Below are 26853 nucleotides of genomic sequence, written 5' to 3' on the forward strand. Positions count from 1 at the left end.
TTTTTTAGAAATTTCAGGCAGAAACCTAAAAGAGCCCAAAGTTTTGAATTAGTTGTCCTGCAAAAAGTAGGACTCAGATTTTTAAAAATCTCAACTGTGATATTATTGCTCTTAATTACACATCACCAACAATTTTTATAAAAAGCAAAGTGTATGCAGTATGACTGATCACTTAAATACAGCTAGACATTCAGTGAAAAGAAAGAGTAATAAAATGAACTAACACAAAATTAGTACCATTATTTTCTCATTAATGGGCTACATTATATTGATGTGATTCAGTGCCAGCAACAGAACACTTATATGTATTCATACTTACTTCCTCCCCACATGTCAAAATATCTGGTGTCTATTAGATCTCCTGTTTTTCCTGAAAGAGATTGAATTCATAGCAAATTATGCAACTGAAATATACTCTACACTATATAAGACATGATCTTATCCAATGATTGATGTGAATTCATTAGCAGAGGAAGAATTATTATGACAAATACTTAAAAGTTGAACTGTATGCATCTGAAAATTTTTTCTAAAAGGGTATTTTTTGAATAGGACTTTCTCACTGATCTTGTAAGCTGAAGAGTAGCAAAGAGAAATTCACTATTGACTATAGACCATTCGAAGTTAGATATTTTTCATCCATATGTGTTACCATCTTCCGTTATTTGAAAATTACCCCAAAATACATAAACCTTAAACCAAAAAATGAATCCATGCTATTTTCTATCATCAAAGCCACCTTTCAAAAAAATTATATTTAATTCCCTTTGAAATTTTTTTTGCTATCAATTAAATAGACAAATACGTATAGAACATTTTATACCTAAGAAAATGAAGAAAGTAGAAACACAAAAATGTATCTCTTGTGAAAGAAGTAAACAATATTTATCTACACTGTGAACTGGAGAAGGTGGCTGTGGTTTATAATCACCCTATACAGATTTACAAGGGTGACTGTCCCAGAAAGAGAAGACGAGTATGCAGTTGAGTCTCACTTCATGGGTTCACATTTTCAGATGTGATTTTGCAAGAACACTCGAGATGTTCAGGATTCAGTGTGGACGATACTGAAAAATTACAATCGACTCCTACTCTTCACTCAGCCCCACACCCCATCCAATAGTCCACCACGCTCTGTCATTCTATAAACCCTCATTCACGTCCATCTATATTATGTTAGGATTCCAAAATGTGCAGCAAGGATTCATCAATTTAATGTTAGATTGGTTGTATCCTGACAATCTCATGCGACGTTCTCTACTCACTGGACAGCAAGCTGGATGCTTCCAGGAAAGCATGCTATAAATACTGAGATGTAGAGTCTCGACCTACAGTTGGTGTTTTGGGAGGGTGTGGGGAGGGCTTTAATGTCAAGCCTGGCTCTTTCTCCCCTGATCTCTTGATATTAGAGTGCATTTTACTTTGGGATATATGAATATCCACTGAGTACATTCATAAGCTAAAATAATTATTCTTACCATTTACCAGGGCAACATTGATCCCTCTTCCAACATTATTCTTAACACCACTCATTAAACTGAAGGGGGAAAGTCAAGACAAATTTAGAATTAGATACTGAACATAAACATACATTAAAGAAATAAAGCCATCCATGACAAAAAAGTTGGGGATGTTATATATAGGTACAACTGTTTAGTACTGCAGTGGAGACTGAAAGGTCTCTACCAAGTCAGAGAAGACAGTCTAGCATTGAATAATTTTAAAGCAATGTTCTTAAATAAGATTTCATGAATAGAAATATGTATTACAAAGTATTAGTGCTGAAATACTAGACTATTTCTTGCTGCTCTGTGTGTCAGGCTATGAAATACCATTTTAGAAAATCCTTCAAACGTGTGGACATTATGCACATAGTCTGCACCATCCTCAAGGGAACAAACAAGGGTAACCTCTTTTCTACTTTCTATAATATCAATGTGACATGAAACAGAAGCGAGATGCTACTAAAATTTTTTATAATCTGAGAGCAAGAAGAATTTAACTTAATTGTGAACACTCTCTTAGTGATTACCAAGGCAAAATTTCTCAATACCCAGAAGAAGGAATATTGTATTCATATAATTACTGCATCTAACCACAAGACTTGTAATGTCATTCTGCGGTAATCAACCACTAGCAGCTCACAGACCATGACATAAAGATAATAAATACTGTGAAACAGAAGGTACGAATAAAACATTTGCTTGTTGAATTAGAATTATTAAACTAAAATTGTAGGTACCTTTTATTCTACAAATTCACAGTGACGTGCTGTTCAATGACTAACAATCATGGCGGTTGGTTTGAGGTTGGTGGAGAGGGGGGAGTTGCATATGTGTGAACACACACAACCGTATTCGTATATGATACCATCTATCTATCTATTCTTTATCCATCCATCAACAGACATTTAGATTGTTCTATCTCTTACCTATTGTGAATAATTACATTCCTAACCAATGACGTAAGCTTATTATAAATTTTACTGACAGAAAGGATCTGTAGCACACATTTTACAAACAATAAAATATATACTTTATTATATATTTCACTTAGCCATTGATTCTCACAGAATGTGTTAGGCGATTTTCGTAGAACTCATCTGTGCTTAACCTATGGTTGCAAGTGATGAATGAGTAAAATTCTAATACAAAAGTTGGATGCTATTTCATTTAAAGAGTAAGACAAAGTAAGAGAAAGCTGAAACAGTGAGCAATGAAGACATATGTTGGAACTTCCCTCATCTGTCAATGATTTGTGTGATGTTTTTGTTGAATCATGTAATAAGTTTTCAAATACGAGAAGACAATTTTCTCAAAACAAAAAGGAATAAAATGGCAGGCTTAAGCCCTAACATGTCAATAATTATAATAAATATAAATAGTTCAAACCTATCAAATGAAAAGAGAAATTGTCACAGTGGACTAAAAGAAGACCCAACTACATGCTGTCTACAAGAAACAAGTAGAAACAACCCAGAAGTCCACAAACTAATGAATGGATAAAATGTGACATATCTGTACAATCGAATAGTATTCAGCCATAAAAAGGAATGAAGTACTGATACATGCTATAATGTGGATGAACCTTGAAAACACTATTCTAAGTGAAGAAGCTGATCACACAAAACATCTACATATTATATAATACTATCTATATAGAATTTCTAAAATAGGTGAATCTATAGAGACAGAAAGTAAACCTGGTGGTTACTTAGGGCTGGTCGGAGGGGAGGGGAGACAGAGTAGAATGGGATGGGAATGGAACAGGAGGGCAATAGCTAAAGGACACAGCATTTCTTTCTGAGGTATGATAGTGTTCTAGAACTGACTGTGGTGATGGTTGCACACATCTTTGAATACACTAAAAACCACTGGCTGTATACTTTAAATGAATGTATTGTATGGTATATGAGCTGTATCTCAATAAAGCTATTTAAACAAAAGAAAGCAGATGGCTATATTAACATCAATTAAAATACCAAGCAATCAAGATACAAAATATGTGAAGCAAACTCAGACAGAACTGACAGGAGAAACAGACAAATCTACAATTACAGTTGGACATGTCAATACCCTTCTCAACAGTTGATAGACAGAAAATTACAAAGGGTACAGAAGAACTCAACAGCAGCATTAACCAACAGGGTCTAATTGACATTTAAAGAACATTCTACCCAACAACAGCAAAATACACACTCTTTTCAAGTACCCATGGAGCATATACTATGATAGACCATATCATGGGCCATAAAGTAAACCTCAACAAATTTAAAAGAATTGAACTCATACCAAATGTGTCTCCGACCACAATGAAATCAAAATCAAAGATAACAGGAAAATCACCAAACACTTGGAAACTAAGCAATGTATGTCTAAATAATCTATGGGTCAAAGAAGCCTGAAGTGAAATTAAAAAACACATTGAAAACACAGCTTATTAAAATTTGTGAGGCATAGCTAAAAGAGTACTGAGATTGAGGAATTTATAGCACTAAGTGCTCACATTTAAAAAGAAAGTTTCAAATTAATAACCTAAGCTCTCATCTCACAAAACTAAAAAGAAACCTAAAGCAAGCAGAAGGAAAGAAATTAAAAAGAGGAGAAATCAAGGGAATTGAAAAGAGAAAAACAGAGAAAAATCAATGAAACAAAAAGCTGGTTCTTTGAAAAGGTCAATAAAATTAACAAACCTTTAATAAGACTGACAGAGAAAAAAAAGACACAAATCACCAATATCAAGAATGAAATGGGGGACTTCCCTGGTGGCGCAGTGGTTAAGAATCCTCCTGCCAATGCAGGGAACACAGGTTCGATCCCTGGTTCAGGAAGATCCCACATGCCGTGGAGCAACTAAGCCCGTGTGCCACAACTACTGAGGCCGCGTGCCACAACTACTGAAACCCATGCACCCTAGGGCCTGCACACCGCAACTGAACCCACATGCTGCAACCACTGAAACCCACGCGCTCCAAGGCCCGTGCTCTGCAACAGGAGAAGCCACCACAAGGAGAAGGCCATGCACCACAATGGAGTAGCCCCCACTTGCCGCAACTAGAGAAAGCCCGTGTGCAGCAACAAAGACCCAACGCAGCCAAAAATAAATTTAAAAAAAAAAGAATGAAATGGGATGTCCCTATAGACCCTGCAGATAGCAAAAGGATAATAAAGGAATATTATGAACAACTCTACACATGTAAATTTGACAACTTAGATGAACTGGACCAATTCCTGAGCTAGTATAAACTAACACAACTCATCCATTATGAAATAGGTCATTTAAATAGTCTTATAACTATGAACAATATTGAATTTGTTTATAAACTCCCCCCACCCCCAAAATCTCCAAAGCCCAGAGAGTTTCAGTGGAGACGTCTACCAAATGTTTTTAAAAAAAGAATTAACACCAACTCTACACAAACTCTTTCCAAAAACACAAGTGAAGGGTATACTTCTCAATTTATCCCACAAAGCCAGTATTACAATGATACCAAAACCTACAAGAAAACAACAAACCAATAAGCCTCATTAAAATATAGGCAAAAATCCTTAACAAAACATTTGTAAATGGAATTCAGCACTATATTTTTAAAAAATTATCATAAGCCATGACTAAGTCAGGTTTAGTCTAAGGATGAAAGGTTAATTATTTGAACAGTTAATGTAATCCACTATATATTAACAGGCTTAAGAAAAATCACATGATCATCTCAATGCAGAAAATGCATCTGACAAAATTCAACACCCGTTCATGATAAAAAGTCTCAGAAAAGTAGTAATAGAGGGGAACTTCCTCACACTGATTAAAGGAAAAAAAATGAAATCTACAAAAAAACTACTGCTTAACATCATACTCAATGGTGAAAGGCTGAAAGCTTTTCCTCTAAAATTGGGAACAAGTCCAGGATGGCTGCTCTCACCACTACTACCCAACACAGTATTGCAAGTCCTAGTCGACTTCCAAGAAAAGGAAATAAAGGCATACAGATTGGAAAGGAAGAAAATAAAGCTGTCCCTATTTGCAGATGGCATGTTTGTCATCTGCATGTTTGGATAATCCCAAGGAAGCTACAAAAACAAAAACAAAAAAATCTCTTGGAAGTAATAATTCAGCAACATTACAAGATCAACATATAAAAATCAACTGGGTGTCAATATACTAACGAACACAAGGAAGCTGAAATTAAAAACACAATGTCATCTATGATTGCTCAATAAAAGGGGGGATGCTTAGGTATAAACCTAATAAAGCATGTGTAGGACCTTATGCTGAAAACCACAAAATGGTGATGAAAGACATGAAAGAAGATATAAATAAATGAAACATGTCATACTCATGGACTGAAAGATTCAACATTGTAAAGATGGTCAATTCTCCATAAATTAACATATAGGTTTAACAAAATTCCTAACAAAATCCCTGCAAGGTTTTTTGTAGATAGAGGCAAGATTATTCTAAAATGTCATATACAAAGGCAAAGAAACTAAAGTAGCTAAAAACAATTTTGGAAAAAAAAAAAAGAGAGTAAAGTTGGAGGCATCATTCTACCTCATTTCAAGACTTATTCCATAACTAGTATAATCAACAGCATGTGGTATTGGTGGAGGAATAGAGATACAGGTCAATGGAATAAAGAGAAAACAAGAAGTGGACCAGTGGAACCAAGAAATGTACTAGTGGAAGTATGGCCAACTTATTTTTTAGCAAAGGAGGAAAAGCAAGTCAATGGAGAAAGGATAGTCATTTCAACAAACTGTAATGAAGCAAGTGGATATCCACAGGCCAAAAAACTGACGCTTAATCTGAATCTCATACTTCATTCAAAACTTAATGTAGAATGGATCACAGATTCATATGTAAAACATAAAGCTATAAAAATTTTAGAAGATAATGTAGAGAAAAATCTTTGAAACCTAGGGCTTGTTGAAAAGTTCTTAGGCATAACACCAATCCATAAACAAACAATAAAGCATAACCCATAAAAGAAAAACATCGATAAATTGGACTTTATCAAAATTAATAACTTTGGTTCTGCAAAAGACTCTAGTAAGTGGAATGAAAAAACAAGCTACAGACTGGGAGAAAACAGTTACAAACCACATATCTGACAATAGGATGCATATCTAGAATATATTAAAAGAACTCAAAACTCAGCAGTAAAAAACCAAACAATCCAATTAGAAAATGGACAAGAGACATGAATAGATATTTCACTGAAGAGAATATACAGGTGGGAAAAAAACACATTAAAAGATGTTCAACATCACTAGACATAAGGGACAGATAATTGAGATACCACTACACACCTATTAGAACTAAAATAAAAAATAGTGACAATACCAAATGCAGGTAAATATACAGAGAAACTGGATCTCTCATGCACTGCTGGTAGGAATGTAATATGGAGCAGCCACTCTGGACAATGTTTGGCAGTTTCTTACAAAATTAAACATTACACTTACCACACAACCCGGAGCTTCTGGGCACTCTATTACAGAGAAATAAAGATGTATTCGAAATTCAAAAATCTCTATATGACTGTTCATAGCAGCTTTATCAATAACAGCCCAAATTAGAAGCACCGAAATTGTCTGGTTGAGGACAACAGGTGATGGATAAACTGTGGTATATCCATACCACAGAATATTAGTCAGCAATAAAATAGGAGCAAATTATTAATACGAACCAGTATTTCAAAAGCATTGTCCTGAGTAAAAAAAACCCCAATCTCAAATGGTTACATATTGTATGATTCTGTTTATATAACATTCTCAAAACATCAAAATGATAGAAATGATAAAAAGATTAGTGGTTTCCAGGGGTCAGTGATGGTGGAGGTGACTATTAGAGGGTGTTATGAAAGAGATCTTTGTGGTGATGGAATAATTCTGTATTTTAATTGCTGTACTGGTTACATGAGTCTACACATGATAAAATGACATAGAACTAAACACACACATTATACTAACTGATAATTTCTGTTCTGATATTATACTATAATTATTGATACATAAGATATAACCACATGGAAAAATGGATGAAGAGCACATGAGACCTCTCTGTACTATCTTTGCAACGGCCTGAGATTTCTGTAATTTTTTCAAAACTAAAAAGTTAAAAAAAAAAAACTCTACTCCAAGATCCATTAAAAAAGGAAAAGCATAAAAATTTGATTTGTAAAAGCTTAGTAACATTTAACTGTTTACCCATACTCGTCGCATATCTGTCTTCAAAATTTCACTTGTTCTCTAAAACTTAAATGTAGTTAATAAAACACAGACCTTTTTTATGTGTGTGCAAGACCAGTTGTGAAAGGTGGGCCATAAGAGAACCAAACAAGTCTGCTGCATAAGAGGGAAGTTTCAAAATGCATTTGTTCTGCTCCTTTCAGAAATGTGTTGTAGCCATCACTGATATGAAGAAGCCACAGCTATGATTAACCTGTTAGAGTAATAATTAAGTGTCACGGCGTCTTCTCCAAGAGAGATCATTTGTAGTGTGTGGCTGCGTCTATCACAGAGCAGAGAAATAAAGGCAAGAAAGCAGCACTATGACATAGGCTTCCCACAAGAGGGCAGTAGCTTATCAAGTTTTAAAAACTAAATTCTATCAGGGGAAACCTACAGCGAGCAAAGGACAAACCACTAAAGATTTTAAATGTATAAAAGGTTAGTCACTCTTACTAACACAAGTTGAAATATTTTCTTTTATCCTTTACCAATATGAAGGTCGCCCCACCACCGCTCCACACCTGCAGGCAAATAGCTTAAAACAATGATTATACAACCTATAGATAGATTCCACAACTTTGAATAGAGTTTTGTTTCAAATACCTCCAACGTGTTCTAGCTATTATGTCTTAAAATGATTCGTTTAGAGAAGGGTTTAACAAACTACAGCCCATGGGTCAAAAGTAGCCAGCTGGCTGGCTGGCTCTTTTGTTTTACCACTCATGGCCTTAGAATGGTTTTTACTTTTTTTTTTTTTTTTTAAATTTATTTATTTATTTTTTACGTGGGCCTCTCACTGTTGTGGCCTCTCCCATTGCGGAGCACAGGCTCCGGACGCACAGGCCCAGCGGCCATGGCTCACAGGCCCAGCCGCTCCGCGGCATGTGGGATCCTCCCAGACCGGGGCACGAACCCACATCCCCTGCATCGGCAGGTGGACTCTCAACCACTGCGCCACCAGGGAAGCCCGGTTTTTACTTTTTTAAAATGGTTATATTTTGAATGACTATGTAAGTACCTACATAGTATCCTTGATTTTACCTTCTGGACCTCACAGCCCAAAACACTATCTTGCCTCTCAATGTGAAAAAAAAAAATCCCTCAAAATAGTCTGCCATATAATTTCTGTACCAAACATTAAGATTATAATAAAAGGTGAAGTATTATTCCTAATGTCAACTTCATATAAACTGAAATCATACGAGTAAATGCCTGAAATAAAAGCTGTATCTTGAATATTAGTAAACTCTATGGGTTCTCTAATACAAAAGAAAAAGAGCTACAATTCCTGTATTGTGTGATTTATACCCAGGATTTTCTATTTCTAACTAATGAGAAGTTTGAAATCCATCTTATTCTCCATGATATATCTTGACTGCATCCACTTGTCCTTAAAACCATGACCATGACCCTATCTTACCATCTTTTATCTGTATTGGGGTTTCTAAATCTCAGTCTATGATGATATTACGGACTTGATAATTCGTGTGGAAGGGCCATCCTGTGCACCGTAGGAGGTCTAAGAGCATCCCTGGCCTCTATAAACAGCACCTCCACAGCTCTGATGTCCCCAAATGTTTGCAGACCTCAACAAGTGTCCCCTGGGGAGAAAATCACCTCCACTGAGAAGCAATGATCTGGACTAGTAGTCTCCAAAATGAGTTTGCATATGCTCAGAGCATGTGTAGGAAAATATTAAAGTTTCTACTTACGTATTTTTAGTATTCACTTACATATTTCAGTGGGTACACAGGCAAAAAAAAGTCTCTTGCCAAATGTGTGTGTGGGGGGAGTGGAACTGAAGAGCTATGGCAGCCATGGTAATCGCCCTCCAATTGCTCTCTTTACTTCTCCAGTCATTTTACCCAGCAGTCAGATCATTTTCTTCAATGTAAATGAAGTGATGACATGCCAGAGTTTGAAAACCTTCAGCAACCTCTCAGCACACTCAGAAAAAGACCTCATCTCTTTCCCTGCATGGCCTGTAAGTTCCACTCGCCTAGCCCTTACTTCTCTCCAGCTCTGTCCCATCTTAGGGCCTTCAAGCATGCTCTTCTTTCTGTCTAGAATGGTCTTCCCCCACTCTTCACCTGGCTGTCTTCCTTCTTATCCTTTAGTTCTCAGACTAAACATCACTGTCTTAGAAAAATTATTCCTTGACCCACTCAATCTAAAGTTGGACACCCCAACCTCACCTCACTTGCCCCCGTAAGTACTCTTCACACCTTGCTGCTCTGTGCAGCGTGTGCCACTATTTCTAATTATTTATTTGCATTTACTTCTTAAATATCCATCTCTCTACTAGACTGTATGCTCCATGGAAGCAGGGACTGTGTTCAGCAAATATCTGTTGAATAAGTGAATGGAATGAATGATGCTAAGAAAACTTAGACTCTTTCTTTAACATTTTTTGTTGGAAAAACTTTCTAGAAACATGCTATTTAATGTCTCAAATTACCCACTGGCTAACAAATGAATATGCCATGTATCAATCCACTTTTTTTTTTCTTTTTCTTTTTCTTTTTTTTGGCTATGCAGCATGCGGGATCTTAATTTCCCGACCAGAGATCAAACCTGCACCCCCTGCCAGTGGAAGCGCGGCATCCTAACCATTGGACCACCAGGGAATTCCCTGGAAAAACTTTCAATACAGAAATAGACTATACTGGAAAAGGCACTAGACTGTGAATTGTCCCTATTTCTCCACTAGGCATCCCTAGCCAATTATTCAGTCCTTCTTCAAGGACTAGATTTCAGGGCCTGAGGCAAAACTGTAAAATCCCATCAATTATTTAGCCTCTCATGGGAATGGCAGAATGATTCCTGAAAAGAGGATGGATAGGTAGCCTGTCTCAATTTTACGGTTAAACGAATTGAAATACAAATTCTACATGACATGCCCACTATGCTAGAAACAAATTCTCTGGCTGTGAGCCCGTACTTATTTTACCAGACTCCACTGCCTACATACGTATGCTTCTCTCTTCTTTTTAACCTGTTCTAATCTGTGAATAGAGAACCTGCTGGTCTTCATTAGAGTTTGATCTCTTCTTCTTTGCATTAAAACTTTCATGCGGGGCTTCCCTTCGGGTGGCTCAGTGGTTGAGAATCTGCCTGCCAATGCAGGGGACACGGGTTCGAGCCCTGGTCTGGGAAGACCCCACATGCCGCGGAGCAAGTAGGCCCGTGAGCCACAATTACTGAGCCTGCGTGTCTGGAGCCTGTGCTCCGCAACAAGAGAGGCCGCGATAGTGAGAGGCCCCGCGCACCGCGATGAAGAGTGGCCCTCACTTGCCGCAACTGGAGAAAGCCCTCGCACAGAAACGAAGACCCAACACAGCTATAAATAAATTAATAAATAAATATTTAAAAAAAAAAAAAAAAAAAACTTTCATGCTTCAAGGGGGCAGAGGTGTCTAAAGACAATCTACCATGGGCTGGGCATTCTAAGAAAACTTCTGCTTATTATTCAGAATCAAATTTCTGGCCCCTTTAGCCAAACAAGGTGAAAATGGTGAATGGGAACATTCTAAGGTAATGTGAAGGATATTATTTAATGCAAAATTTACTAACTTCTAAAATCCAAGTGCTTTTTAATTCAATTCAGTAAAGCAAGACTATTATGAGACATCAGAGGACAATGGATTATCATCAGCATGAGGAAAAAGGAAATGAGTAGGGATCTTAAAGATCACCTAGCTCAAGCCTTTAATTTATAAGAAAAGTGTTATTTTAAGAGGCTAAATAACCTATGCATGGTTAACTGAAAAGGGGGTTAGTATAAAAATGTTAGCACTTCTATATTAAAAAGAAAAGACACACAAAATGCTGGGAAAAACTGCCTCGTTTCCTTCTATCTGTAAAATTACCTCACTCTTTATTCTATGTATTAATGGTACATATATTATTTTATGTGAAGCGTAAATAAGCTCACATATCTAATTTTTCAGGCAAGACCAGATTAAAAGCAACCAACTAAAAGTAAGGTTTGCAACTTCACAGGCAGGAACTTCACAATCAAGTGACAATGGACACTGGAGTAGGAGGCTGAAAAAAAACCTAAAAAGTATACTTTGTAAGCATCTCAGTGAAGGAAACCATTCAGTTTAGTGGCAAGAAGTTCTGGGCCACAACGGACTTGAGGTTATTGCTGGGTTATTTCATACTTCAACAAGCAGCATTCAAACATTTAAGATGAAAGTTGTTGGTTTGTAAGATAAAGTGTTCATTATCTAGGGCAGTGCTGTCTATTTGACAAAAACGGTCCTATTTGGACTTCTTTGCAGCGATGGAAATGCTCTCTGTCTGTGCTGTTCAGTTGGGTAGGCACAAGCTGTCCGTGACTATTAGCACTTGAAATGTGGCTGGTGTGACTGAGGAACTGAACTTTTAATTAATTTAAATGAATTAACTTTTCCCCTATTACTTAAGAATCAAAATTAAATAGCCACCTGTGTCTATGACTACCAGCTGGGATCTAGAGAATTCACTCAGAGGAAATCTCTCATCTTTACACGAAGCTGAATAAATGCTATGTTCTTATGTCACTCTTAATATGGAATGTAAGAACTTTAAGACTCCTTAAATGAGTGGGGAAAAAATTGTATAATGGAAATGGAAATCGCTTTTCTTTAGTAAAAGCATGCCCAATACATTTTCAGAGGATCCATTAAACTCAGGTTCAATTTGCTAAAATTTAATAGCACACGTTATACTTCCAAATTGATAAATACTTACACATTGTCTTCCAGGCAGATTTTGGGTCCTACCACATTAGCTGCTCCACTTGCCATTTTAAAAGCAAAATGCTTCTCAGGGCAAGCTTTTGAGATCCCACATTTATATCTGGGAGGTTTTGTAGCTTTGGAGATTAAAAAAAAAATTATTTTAAGAAAACAGTGTTAACAGACTCTGTATTTAGTTTGTTTCATATCTCAAACCACAAAGGGCATTATGCAAAACACCAAGATATACATATCTTAAACTACATGCTAGTTTTTTTTTTTTCCTGAGAGTTTCAAAGAACTTCAAAACAAAACAAAATGGAACCTCCTAGGAAACAAGCTAACAATTAACATAAATGGAACAAGTAACATGATCTTCATGAGGATAAATATATTTTATCTAATTATTTTTAAGCTTATTTAAAAAAAACAGGATGGGGGAGGTCTGGAATTGTTACTTTGCATTTCCAGTCCATATATGCAAAATAAATGGACAGTAAAAAGCCTGATGCATCACTGAATATCTGCTCACATACTAGTTCTAACTAGGAATTCTTTTTTTTTTTTAACATCTTTATTGGAGTATAATTGCTTTATAATGGTGTGTTAGTTTCTGCTTTATAACAAAGTGAATCAGCTATACATATACATATATCCCCTAACTAGGAATTCTTTTACACACTTTTTGTACTTATAATACTGAAACTAAAAAACACTAATGGAACAAAATATCCATTATAAATAAACACCCAAAATATTGAGCTGTCCAATCAAATAGCTTCCTTAAAACTTAATAATTTCTAAAATCAGTTTTGTTCACATTGAACTATATCCATTGTTTGAATATAGGTTCTCATATGCCTAAGAGAAAAAGAATAAACCATCTGCAAAATATTGAGATGAAATACTTACAACGTGCAACTGTGTCCAATGCTGACCTTGCTAAGGAAAAAAAAGTTATCTTCATTAGAAAGAATAAAGCTATTGGCAAGTATCACTTTTAAACATGTGTGGAGCTAACAGGCCTATAAAAATGTGTTTGAATTATTGCTTAGTATACAATACATAAAACACAAATATCACTTTAGAGAAAAAGTGAGAAAGTAGCTTTAGGCTACATAATTCACTACAATTATGTAGAGGAATTATGGAGGGTATTATTTTATTATTGATAGAGCACTTTGTTTTTACCTTTACATTTTATGTTTAGTTTTAGTTATTATAAATTTAAATCCCAATCAGAAAGTTACTCTACAAGCTTAACTTGTTTAAATTCATTTTTTATTTTTTTCCAGCTTTCTCGAGATATAGTTGATGCATAAAATTGTGTAAGTTTAGGTGCACAACACTTTGATATGATACATTTATAAACTGCAAAATGATTACCATGATACCGGTACATATAGTGGTATAATACTACACCCCAATAATAGTAGCCAGCACCTCTATCCCATTACGTATTTACCACTTCCTTTTTGTGGTGAGAACATTTAAAGATCTACTCTTTTAGCAACATTCAAGTATATGACAGTATTATTAGCTTATAATCACCATGTTGTACATTCAATCCCCAAACTTGTTAATCTTTTTTTTTTTTTTTTTTTTTTTTGTGGTATGCAGGCCTCTCACCGCTGTGGCCTCTCCCATTGCGGAGCACTGGCTCCGGACGCGCAGGCTCAGCGGCCATGGCTCACGGGCCCAGCCACTCCGCGGCACGCGGGATCCTCCCAGACCAGGGCACGAACCCGTGTCCCCTGCATCGGCAGGCAGACTCTCAACCACTGCGCCACCAGGGAAGCCCAAACTTGTTAATCTTATAACTGGGAGTTTGTACCCTTTGAGCAATGTCTCTTCATTAACTCCGCCCCCTCCCAACACCTGGTAACCAGCATCCTTTTCTGTTTCTCTGAGTTTGTTCTTTTTAGATTCCATATATAAGTGATATCATACAGTATTTCAAACTTCCCTTTAAATGAGTTTAAATATATACTTGGTGACTATTAGGGTGTTTAAAAGTTGTTGCTGCTATATGGTGTAGTGTACATATGCATATAAAGTCCTATCTATCTCAGAGGTTAGGCTAAGAGATTTGGGGAGTGGGAAGCACACAGGAGGGATAGTGGTGGTAGGAAGCTTTAATTTCCCTAAAATAGAAATGTATTAGGTATAATAATAATAAAAAAAGATCATTACTAAGAGTTTTATCATTTATCACTTCAAGGAAGCCAGCATTTTCTGATCAAATCTTAACCCGAATGCAGTAGATGTCAACCTGGACATCTACACTTAGAGTTTTTTAAAAGCACAAACATCTGATCCCAGCCCAGGAGATTACAATTCAGATCGTCAATAGTATTGTGGATAGCCATTTCCTGATTTAGCTAATAAGCATGCAGTGTCATAAATGTTTGCCAGCTGTTTGACTATAAATAGTCACTTAGTTTTTAGTTCTGTACTATTTTAGATGACTGCGAATCTCCTGTAAAACGAGTACTGAAACTGGAGAACAGAAGGTTAAAGCTGAAAATAATATGTAAATGTTTAAAAACAGGGAAACGACTAAGTAAATGAAGGTCAATAACTCTACAGACCACTAAGAATATTATGCACCGTTGAAGTCATAAATGCAATGCAGTCACATGGGAAAAGTTTAATGCATGGAATAGAGCAAAAAACAAACTTTATCTGTGAGTACTAAATATATTCATGGATAAGGACAAAGACTTGAAGGAAACAAAAAATGATCAATTAGTAAATTAGGGTGCTGAGGCTCAGTCTTTTAATTTCCTTAATTATATCATTTTTCCTTAATTATGTCACAAAAGGGAAAAATAATTCTAGAGACCATTCGGTCCAATGCTCTCACTTTTGTAAATGAGAAAATGAAAGCCAGAGAGTGACTAGCAACCAGTGATTAGCAGCATGTAGACTATTAAGTCTTGAGACTTCCCTGGTGGCACAGTGGTTAAGAATCCGCCTGCCAATGCAGGGGACACGGGTTCGAGCCCTGGTCCAGGAAGATCCCACATGCCACGAGCAACTAAGCCTGTGCGCTACAACTACTGAAGCCTGTGTGTCTAGAGCCCATGCTCCACAACAAGAGAAGCCACCACAATGAGAAGCCCGCGCACCACAATGAAGAGTAGCCCCCGCTTTCCACAACTAGAGAAAGCCCGCGTGCGCCCAGCAATGAAGACCCAATGCAGCCAAAAATAAATGAGTTAATTAATTAATTTAAAAAAAAAAGAAAGTCTCAATTTCACTTAGACCTAAACACACATGTATCATCAGGCTCAGATGTTAAGATGCTTACGGAGAAACGTTCAAATCAGGAATGCTGGCATACCGAACTTATGATAGCCAGATACGGGGAAGACAGTGGGATCAAAACAGGGGTAATATAAGAGCTCATTCACATATGTGGGGCACTCTACCAAGTACTTTTGCATGTATCACTGATTTGCCCATCACCTCTGTTTTAAAGAGAAAGAAACTGAGAACAGATAGGTTTAGCGACTGGATTTGTTCTATGCATAATTAGTCATCGGCAGAGCCAGTTTTCAAAGCCATATCTCATTCTAGCACCCAGACTTATATTAACCCCCCCACAAAATGGGACTGTCTGAGGTCTAATAAACACAGGTATAAAAACCACTAGTCCTGCCAGGAGCAGGAAGCAGGATAGGGAGCTTTCAGAACCATCCTTCTGACTGCAGAGTGGAGAACAGACTGCAGAGGATTCAAGACTCGAGACAAGGAGTCCACAAGGACAAGGACGCTGCTAAGGTAATCCAGGTAAAAAAGGGTAGCAACCTGAACAAAAGCAGTGACTGTGGGTTTGAAAGAAGTTGACAGGCTCAGAACAACGACGGCTGTGGAACAGACCAGATGGAGGGGTGATGGAAAGGGAGGAATCAAGTTTACCGCTCAGACATTTGCCTTTAGAAGCATTCATTTATCCATTTACATGAGCCAAAGAACAAAAACACTGTCTCTCACTCAAGATGTTTGTTGTCTAGTGAGGAGATGAGGTGTGGGATGGGTGCTGAGCTCTCTGTGGACCTGTTAATTTTAAGACACTTGGAGAAGACCCAGGCGGAAGTCTAGAGGCCAGCTGTAAATGAGACCTGGGATGAAGATATAAACTGGAAAACTGGCAAATGATAAGGCCAAAGGGAGGATTTAAAATGAGGAGAGGGCTGAGGAGAGAAATCTTAGAGACATTAATCATCAACTAATACTCAGAGGAAGAGTGTGGCTGAGGAAAAGGAGACAGAAGGAAAACCAGGGATGAGCTTCTAAAATGGTCAAATGGGTTTGATTGGAAAACTTAAGAGGTATTCATAAATAAATAATAAATCAATGCAGCTCAATTTAAAAAACTTTACTGGGATAAAATTTGGGGTAAATGTTTCTTAATCATCAGACTTTTGAGAAATAACATCACCTCCATTTAAGTTGTGTAAGAGTAAGGGGAGAAGATGCTCAAAGGAAAAAAAAAACCTCTTGTGAAAAACTTTTCAGATTAAAACAAATTTTATCCAATATGCATCACAAGCAAAAGCCCTCTATTTAGCCTGCAGTTCTGAGAATTTGAGCACCTGGAGGCCAAAAAGGTAAATTTTCATAAATAAAACGGGATGTTTTCCACATGTAGAGTATGGGCACAACACACAAACACAAAAATCCCTCCTTTTCTGCAACTTTCATTTCTCGAACTACCTTGATAGCTTTAATTCTTAATGTCTTTCAATATATTCAGCTTTTCACTTCAAGAAACGATAATAAACACTTGGTTTTATCAGTGAATGTCTTTCAACAAGTCAGGCTAAAGAAATCCAATAGAACTACTTTGTACTTTAGTTTTTAATAATGTCTCAGAAAATTTATATGTATATACTATTTCAGTGGTTTAAATCTGAAAGGTAAAAATAAATTGACTAAAGAGAACATTAAGTACTTACTGCAAAAATATTTTGGACTGTTTTCAGTACATTTACTAGCTGTTAAGTGTCCATATTGAAAACTAACACTATGTTAAACCACAATCATAACTAAGACTGGTAGACTGTACCCATGCTGATGTCCTAGTGTGACACTGTATGTAGCTTTATAAGACGTTACCAATGAGAAACTGAGTAAAGGGTATGTAGGATCTCTCCATATTATCTCTTACAAGGTCACGTGAATCCACAATTATCTTAAAATAAAAAGTTGTGTTAAAAATTGTTAAAAAAAAATCAGAATCTATTTTGGTTATTTCAACTACTAATTGCAGGCAAAATTTTTCATTCTTCCTTTCTAGAAATGTTTTATTTTTCTAAAACAGTACTATATAATCAACTTGAATGTAAATTTACATAAACTATCAAGTAAGTTATTATACCAACAAATTGAAAAATGGGAAGAGTTCACCACCAAAAGAACTTAGTTAATCTCATGGGTCCCTCTAAGATACTGATTATAGAAACAATCTTAATGTTGAGTTAAACTTAAGTTAGATGCTAAACACAACTATATCTCCATCTTTGCTGAATTATTCTGAAATAAGAATTAAAAATAACCACACAAATTAAATTTTCACCAATTCAATAGATTGGAATCCAATAAGGTTTTGTGGATACAAAACATAACTTCAGTTGTCATAACTTCAGTTATGACAACAAAATAAACCATCTGCCCTAAGAATGCCTAAATTAAATAGCTAAAACATACACAATAAAAACTTGCACATTTGTAACATTAGGAAAAATCAAAATGAAAATTAAGAAAGACGACTATCCTAGTTAAAGTAGCTCAGTGTTTGTTCATAGCTGATGACCAGTGGCTTGTCAACTAATACAGCTTTAAATGAATCCCACTTTGAAATACTCCTCCTCCCCATGTAAAAATCCTAATCCTCAATTACCTATATTCATTTTCCATTCCATCAGCATTTATTATGTACAGGACCCAGCGCTAGATGCTAGGTGAGTCACTAAGATATTATTGCTCTCAACGTTCGTTCTCCAGTAAGGGAGGCCGAATACATGAAAAAGAATAAAAGAAATTCTATAATGTAAGGCAGAATAAAATCAGCCCAAATTGAGATATAAGTACTATGCATTATAACGGACAGTTCAGAAAAAGGAGAAACATTCTAACAGGGAAAAGAGGGAGACTAAAATACAATTTCTCCCAAGAAGGGGCATTTATGCAGTTTTGAAAAATGAGAAGGATTAACAGATGAAGGGGAGATGAGAAAGATGTGTGGGGTGAGGAAGCATGAACAGAGGCTGAGGTAGGAAAGGACAGGACAGGGTTTGTGTCTGTAGATCACGTGCATGTGGGCACAGCCAGCGGGGGGGGGGGGGGGGGGAGGGAGGGCAGGAAGGGTGGGGAGTACAGGTGGGGAAGGTAGAGGCAGGCTGGGGACTGAGTGCTATCCTAGCAGGGAGTTCAGATTTTACTCTCCACTGAAATACTAAAGGTTCAAGAGTTTTAAGAGAATTGCTCTGGCAGTGGTGACATAGGCAGATATCAAAGATAAGAAATAGACCCAAGAACATCCCTGTAATGTCCAAATAAACCATCCAGACTAGAGATGAAGATCCAAACCAGGGAAACACTGTGGCCACACTCAGCCTCTTCTCTCTGAAAACAGTGGGCCTTTTCCCAAAGCAATTTTTCATTTGTACCAATGGTCCCGTCCGTGGCTCCCTTCTCTCCAGGACCATCCTTTTCTCTCTGTTTAATCTCTTCCCATTGATTTGTAATTCACTGACTCTTTGCCCGAGGCCTATAGAGAAGTGAAAACCTCTCTATTACTTCAAAAAAGAAAAAAATGTTCAACTTACTTCTGCCTCAAGCTACCATCCCCACGGTCGTCTTCCCTTACCATCAACCTTACTTAGAAGAATTAGCTACAGCACATTGTTTCCACAGCAACACTGAACAAGTCCTCAATGTCTTCCATGTTTTTGTGCCCCATCCTTCAACCAAAACCAGCTGTGCTCTCAAAGGACCCCAGGCTGGCCCTCTGCAGTAACAGACGCACACGGCCCAGGAGAAGTCAACACAATTCTCACTATACTTTGCAACAGCTATTCTATGCTCGATCCTGGATACTTCATTTTAAGATGGGTGCTAAAAAACTGACAGGAGGAAAATAAACAGTGCATTAAGAAGAATGGTTCAAAGGGAGGATTTTACAACTTGATAAGATGAAAACTTATAAAAAGATGGCATGGAGGAGAATAACCACAACTTAACTATATTTAAGAGATCATTAATGTGGAAGAGAGCTCCAGCAGGTAGAAGCAAGATCAGTGGATTGAAATTACTTGGGAGAATAAAAGGCAGAATTCAGTGCAATACAAGGAAGTACTTTTAAGTTGTCATTGTAAGAAAAGTCACCTGAAAATGTACAGAAATGAAAATATGCAGAAACTTGAGGACTACATGCCAGAACTGTCTAAAGCCTGATACTTAGTATATGGTCCATGGATGGGAAATCAGCATCACCTGGGATCTTGTTAGAAATGCAGACTCTCAGGTCCCATCCCAGACACTGAATCAGAATCTGCATTTATCAAGATTCCCTAGAGCTTCCTTTGACATCGAAGTTTGAGAAACACTGGTTTAAGGGAGTCTTGAAACTAGATTTGAGAGGGAATGTATTCGGTCTCATATTAATTTACGGAAAGCAAAACTCACCAACTATTCCAGAGATCTCAAGGTGTTTCATTCGATTTCTGCCTACTAGGTCAAAATACTGTTTCTAGGTTTCAGAGTCTGACCTTTCATGAGTTATTTTTTAATACTTTAAACAGTGCTCAGCCAAAGCTTATTCAAACATTTCAAATGTTAACTTATTTTATCAACTTAAAGATTTTGTTTAAAACTGAATTAAGGCAGCTTGTAGTGGTACATTTACAACATAGCATCAAATAAATTGCTAAAAGGAAAAATGGTGCAGAAGGAAAATAAGGGTAGGAAAGCAAGATGGACTTCTATGGCTGGTATTTAAAATGCATTATCATGACTCCTAATCACTTGCTAACTGAGGGTTAGATTTGGTTCCAAGTTTTTAAGCAGCCAACTCAAATAGGGTGTGATATCTTCTAGCAGGTGCATTTAGAATGCCATGAATAATGTCCCTAGGCACGCATAAAATAGGCCCCGTTAAATATATTCAAAACGTTGAATAGAAGATTCATGCTTTATATTGAATTAATTGTAAGATTTTCTATTGTACATTTTAGAATATTCCAATGAATCACTTACCAATATAATTTCATTTTCTTTTCTAGACAGCCTAAACAGCAGAGTAACTGGTAAAAATTTAAAGACAATCTCATCACAAATAAAATTTAAGAAAGGGAAAAAAATATAAAACTTACCAAATAGATTTCCTAAACTTGCATCCATTTTTATTTCAAATACTTGAGAAATAACATAGAATGTCAGTAAAAATACTGCCACAGCTACCACCAACTTTGCAGCACCTAGATAAAGGGCAGAAATAATTTAACATGAGCTTATGAGCCCACAGAACTTTTAGTTATGCACTTCCATGAAAAACGTAAGTGTATTTAAAAAATTCTTAAGACTAACAAATATCTACTTCTTATCTACTGGATCTTAATTTTACTTGAGTTACAACAAAAACTGTACCAACAATCTATTTTGATTGATTTTTCTGATCAAACAATTATGAGATTGTCTAGCAACCTAGACACAGGACTGCCTGAGTCATCTGCTTAGTCTTCTCATGGAAAAAAATGACCTATTATCAACTTCTGGCTGACTACACAAAAGTATCAAGGCTAATGGAATGCCGCCACCAAGTATGTGGGATGACACATTCTCAATCCTTTTCGATGATAAAGGGCAATACAAGACAGAGAGGATACAAAAACACTGAACCTTCCAGAGATACTAAGGCAACAGACCAGGACATCCACTCGGCAAGTTCTCAAGTGAAATGTAACGGTTTACTGTCCTCGCCGACCCACGCATCTCTTGAAGCACACAAGCACTCCTGGTATGGTGAACAACGAAATACCTCCCCTCATACTTAATACCAAAGTTTAAGACACACCTTCCCCTCTCCTGGAGGACTGAATTCGGCACCTGTCACACTTAACACAGTTACATGGAAAGCTCTGTGAATAGACTCTTAGTCTTCCGTACCTTTATATGTTTAATTATTTCTGAGTGCCTTACAAATAATTAGCACTGTTACTAACTAATTAACTGCTTAATATGAATCATCACTTGCCTTTCTTCTCCACAGCTAAGCAAATCTAGGAAAGAAAAAGTACAAGATACGAAAGGACATAAAAAATGACAGGAAAGAAACATCATCTTCTTACTCTTAGAATTTCAGAGCCATCTCATTAGGCTATTCAGAAACAATATTAATATTTGCCTATATAATCTCCATTCCCCTCTCTTACCAAAAGTTTAATTTTTATTGATCTAAAAGATCAGCAGTCATTTCACTATCCTTAAGGAAACAAAAGCCCACAAGTGAGGCAACTGCCCAAGATTACAGATACCTTAGCGGCAGCACAAGGACAGGAATCCAGGGATCCTGACAGAGCCCAGTGCTTTGTAAGGTTCTCCACTACCATCAAATTACCACATTCTTCAGGGAATCTACCAAAACTCAACTTACCGGATAAGGAAGAGTAAAAAAGAACTGTGTTCATCCTAATTTCATAAACCTAGAGACTGGGACTGTATCCTTACGGGGAAGGGAAATGAATGAACTGATGATGCTCAGAAGGGCTGATGATGCTCAGAAGGGCTGATGATGCCGAGAAGCAGGAGATTCTCAGAGCTACTCATTTTTATTTAGAAAGGCTCTATAAATATAGAAATGAGACGGCAAGGAGGAAGCCTAACTACTAAACCAATCAATTCCTACCCCGCCTCCTGTTTTGTTCCTTCTCCCCCTTCCAAAACTGCTTCCTGTTTTCATGAAAAAGACTCTGACAAGTACAGGTTTCTGGGAACTGACTATACTGCTGAACTGAATGAATAAGCATTTTCAGAACTCTAATGGAAAACTGATGAATTCATAAAAGTGCTAACAAAAGATCGAGATGAAAAAAAAATTAATTACATGGGACTGAGTGAACTGATGAGGATGATTATAATTTTTGTGACTTTCTGTTTGAATAAAAAGAAAGAAAAAAAATTTAAAAAGAGTGACTACAAGTCACCTACATTTTCAGCACATAATAGAGTAAAATTCCATTAGGCTTTGAACTCTTCCCCCACAAGATCTAGTAGAGTGCCTTGTACTGTTACATAGTAATAATCTCAACAAGTGTTTGCCAAAGGTTAACAGGTGGCATATTCCTTCTGGATCATTTAAGACCAAGGGCTGGAAGATTATACATCACATGACAGTCTTAACATCTCATTTTCTAGCAATCATGGGCGTGTGCAAATAATCTTTCCCTGTCCCTTAAAGCAGATATACCAAACCTTCGTTGTTCAAGACTGAAATATCACAGTGATTAAGATACCAAGTTTATAATACACAAAAGTTCTGGACTAAATTCAATACCAAGCTAAACCTAAGCCTACACTAAACAATATACAACATATTTACATATACATACATGTATATAAAATGGCACACACCATTTAGTGAGTGCCTACTACAGATCTAAGTGCCTTATTAGCACAACCTCATTTGCACAGCCTTTCTAGATACTCTTTTCATTTTACAAATAAGGAAAACAAGGTCAAAAATTTAGATCACTTGCCTAAGGTCACATAACTAGTTAGCGGCAGAATTTAGTTTTAAACCAAGACCTATTCAATTATAAGAAACCATCAAAGGAAATAGGAGGAAACAAAAGTTCTAAGAGACAGAGAATTTAGAGGCGGAGAAACTAACTGGTGATAGAACAAGCAGAAGGTCCGTGAGAGGGGCAGGCGGGTGAAGACCAGCAGAGCCTCCATAACGGTAGAGCTCTGGACCTCCTGTTGCAGAGGGGCTCCTCCAGAGCTGTCACCATCCACTTCTGGACTGGGAGGGGCTGACCCACAGCACACCACAGTTCCCATTCCACCCATGAGATTCCCTCCTACTTCCAGCCATGGACTGTACTAATCTGAGTGTGTCCCTATTTTTCACAAACCAAAAAGCATAAACTTGAGATATTAATGCCTCACTGTAAGAATAATGGCTATAAGGATATTTCAAAGCAACCAGGATTTGTTTTTTAATTAGATGAGATTAATTAGTCTACAAGCAATAAAGAGCTAATCTTCCTTATTCCTTCATTAAAGGCAGTCCCCTTGAGACCTACACTAAGAACAGTGTCAAATATAACATCAGCACTCAGTGAATAATTACTCATCAATTAACCTTGGTATTAATAGTCAAAATCAGAGAAATGGATTAGATGACAAAGTTAATTTCAACTAGAATGAATGTAGAATTACATGAGAAATAGAAACTTGCTTTATTTCAAATCACCATGCTTAATTAAGTAACGTACTTTTAGAACCATACTTTTAGAGACTCCCATAAGAATATTTTTTTACTGGTGAGATGATAATTAAAAGAATGACTATCTTGATTTTGAGAAATGACAAGCTGTCTCCTATGATGGACACACACTACTTGGTAGAATTTCTATGTAAAGTGTGCATTTCTTCTACACAGTGGCTGTGCTAGAGGGGCAGGGTGGAGGGATCACACTTGTTTTCACTATTGTTAGGAAGAGGTCTCAGCCTCTCCTGTTATTTATGGATCTGTCTTTTGATAAAGGTAACTACCTTAATACTATGAACACCAAATGGTATTTTTTAATTTCCTCAGTATGCTGCCTAAGGAACAGATGTCCTTACACATAACCTCACTTATGCAGTCTAAACCTGACCTAGCAAATACAATCGTCATTTACGCAAAACACGTTTTACTGAATTCTTCACATACACTAGTTTCAATTTATGTACACACACAGGAAAGATTTAAGCTTTTAAACTTCACAATTCATTTTTCTCAACAAGCTAGAACTTAGCAAAAATAAAAATCAGCCTCCCTAAGTTGTCAAAATCGTTCTTTATATGAACATTATACATATATATATTTTTATATTATTAGGCAAACCAGCTTAATGTATAAGGACGTAAACATTAAAAACCATAACTTAAAATATTTAGCGTAAATAATTTCAACAGAAGTGTCCCCAAAAAACTTATGTAGAACCCACTAAACGTCCAATTTATGATTTGCCAACTAGCTAAAAAAGTAAAAAGGCTAAATAATGATTTAGTTTGTTATATTCAGTCACACTCAACATAGACAATGATTATCTACCCTCTCATTCAGTCATTACCAAACAAACAGGTTGTACAAAAAGCAAAATTATTTCTACTGAATTAAGTATCTTACCTGCTACCCTCATGTTTGGTTTTTCAGTCTATGGCACTTTTCATTAAATAAGCTCCTAAAATCAAAAGAAAAGGCAAACATCATTAGGTCTAGAATGAGCATTCCTCCCTAGATTGAGTTTGATTTGGAGTGTATATATTAAACTAATTAAGTAAATGTCATGACATTTCTAAGTATTCTACCAATATTAACATTTAATGAAAAAGCTCTTAGCACTGGGCCTGTCTCCTTCCACTGGGCCATAAAAGCTCCGGAGAGGAGGGTGTGTCTAAAACTGCTCTATCCCCCGCTCCCTAACTGAAGGATGGAGGGAAAACTTGTCATCAAGCATAGACAGATGATGCCTTACTGTCCTCAATGATTACGCATCTGTAACAAACTTTTGATATTTGGTTCCAAACCACCAGTTTTCAGCTGAGGTCCAAAGAGGTTAAGCTGCTTATCTAGTCAGGGAACAAATTACCTGCAGAAATGGGGTGAGGATTTAGGTCTGCTGGCTCCTGCTCTAGGGCTCACTCCAGTATATGATGCCATTTCATTTTTAGTATGACACAATTCAGGTGTCACTATGATAAGCACTTATAGGAAAGGCACCTTATCTTAATACCAGGGGTCCTCTTCCTCTTCATGTTTTCAATTTAAGTTTGTGAAAGAACATATTCAGACCCATAGAACTGCAATTTTAAATATTCCAGCAATCATCATTATTGACGGTGTATGTTATACATCAAATGAAGAAACTGTAATCTGATATTATTCTAATAATAACAAGAAATAGATACTGGAAAAAAAAATCTGCGTACATGTTTGTGTGCTCCCCCCTAAGAAATAACTCAAGATAGGTGAAATTTTAAAAGGAAAATGGGAAAGCAAGTATACGAGTTTGATAGGAAATTCGTGCTCGAGTTCAGCTAGACAGCTTCCACAGTCTACTCAATCTATTGTACAGGAAAGGTATTCAAAAGAAAATTTCGATTAATGAATTCCATCAATCAAAAATATATATTTCTTTATTTTAGACTGTATTTTAGTACTGATGTTTCAATGTTGATGTCTGATCTAGTAATGCACAGAATGATTCAAATAAAAACAATGGCAGACTCCTGAAGGACACTGAAAGGGAGTGAGACATCCAGTTTTCTTATTCACCAATAAGGAATTATCGGGGGTGGAGGTGGTGAGCATCTAAAAGGACCAATGTTCTTATGGGAACTCCCTTCCTCCTGCTCAATCTACCTGAAGAAAATATCAACATTTATATTTATACTAGTACTGAACTGAGCATTATTGATTTCCTTTGTTAGTTATCTGAACACCTTCCACATAATAGGAAAAGTCACTGTTACTTAGCCACAGGCCAGGAAAACGCTAAAAGGAAAGAAGAGATACTGAAGTATCCACAAATTACCACATAAAAGCAGGAAAAAAAAAATCTTGGCTTCTCAAATGAAAACCCTAACAAGCTATAAATCCTCTTTTGACTTCCAGCAAGATTGAATATTATGTTCAAAACACACATATATGCCTTTCCTCCCAGCTAACACTCCAAAATAACATCACTCTTATGTGAATGTGGCCTGCGATAATTTTTTTTGGGAGAGTGATAAGCACTTGAGCAGGCACCTGATGTTCTATTTCACTGTTCCCATCACCTGCCGAGGAGGTCACACCTGTACAATTAGAATCACTGCCTCATGTACCTACCCCTTGTTTGGACTGCCTAACCAGCCTGCTTCTAAACTTAACACTAGTAAGACCACAGTATAAGCAACTACAATGGTCTAGCCAAATTCATGTTTTCCATTAAATTTCTCAGAGAATAACATTTAATAAAATCTCTAAATTAAAATCTCATCAAATCTCAGCCATGACACATTTTTAATTAGTTTGCTTAAGAAGCAAATTAATGATTCAAGAGTGTAAATGGGCATAAGGAAAGAGTATTGAATATATTTGAGAGCAAATCAAGGAGCATGTTTACAATATGCTAACTCCA

At 36.6% G+C, this 26853-nt stretch overlaps 1 protein-coding gene across 1 annotated transcript in view; it reads right to left on the bottom strand.

The window, feature by feature from the left end:
• Window positions 1-26853, bottom strand: part of FAM3C (FAM3 metabolism regulating signaling molecule C) — a 47719-nt gene that overhangs the window by 10177 nt on the left and 10689 nt on the right. Inside the window, exons 2-7 of the mRNA XM_081243617.1 lie at window positions 24858-24912; window positions 20836-20940; window positions 13367-13396; window positions 12468-12591; window positions 1479-1537; window positions 320-370 (exon numbers count right to left, since the gene is read on the bottom strand). Of these exons, the coding sequence (XP_081099743.1) occupies window positions 320-370; window positions 1479-1537; window positions 12468-12591; window positions 13367-13396; window positions 20836-20940; window positions 24858-24870 (382 nt within the window). The 5' untranslated portion in view covers window positions 24871-24912. The remainder of the gene's footprint in view (window positions 1-319; window positions 371-1478; window positions 1538-12467; window positions 12592-13366; window positions 13397-20835; window positions 20941-24857; window positions 24913-26853) is intronic.

The sequence above is a fragment of the Mesoplodon bidens genome (genome assembly GCF_964165515.1).
Source record: "Mesoplodon bidens genome assembly, chromosome: 9".
NCBI lineage: Eukaryota > Metazoa > Chordata > Mammalia > Artiodactyla > Ziphiidae > Mesoplodon > Mesoplodon bidens.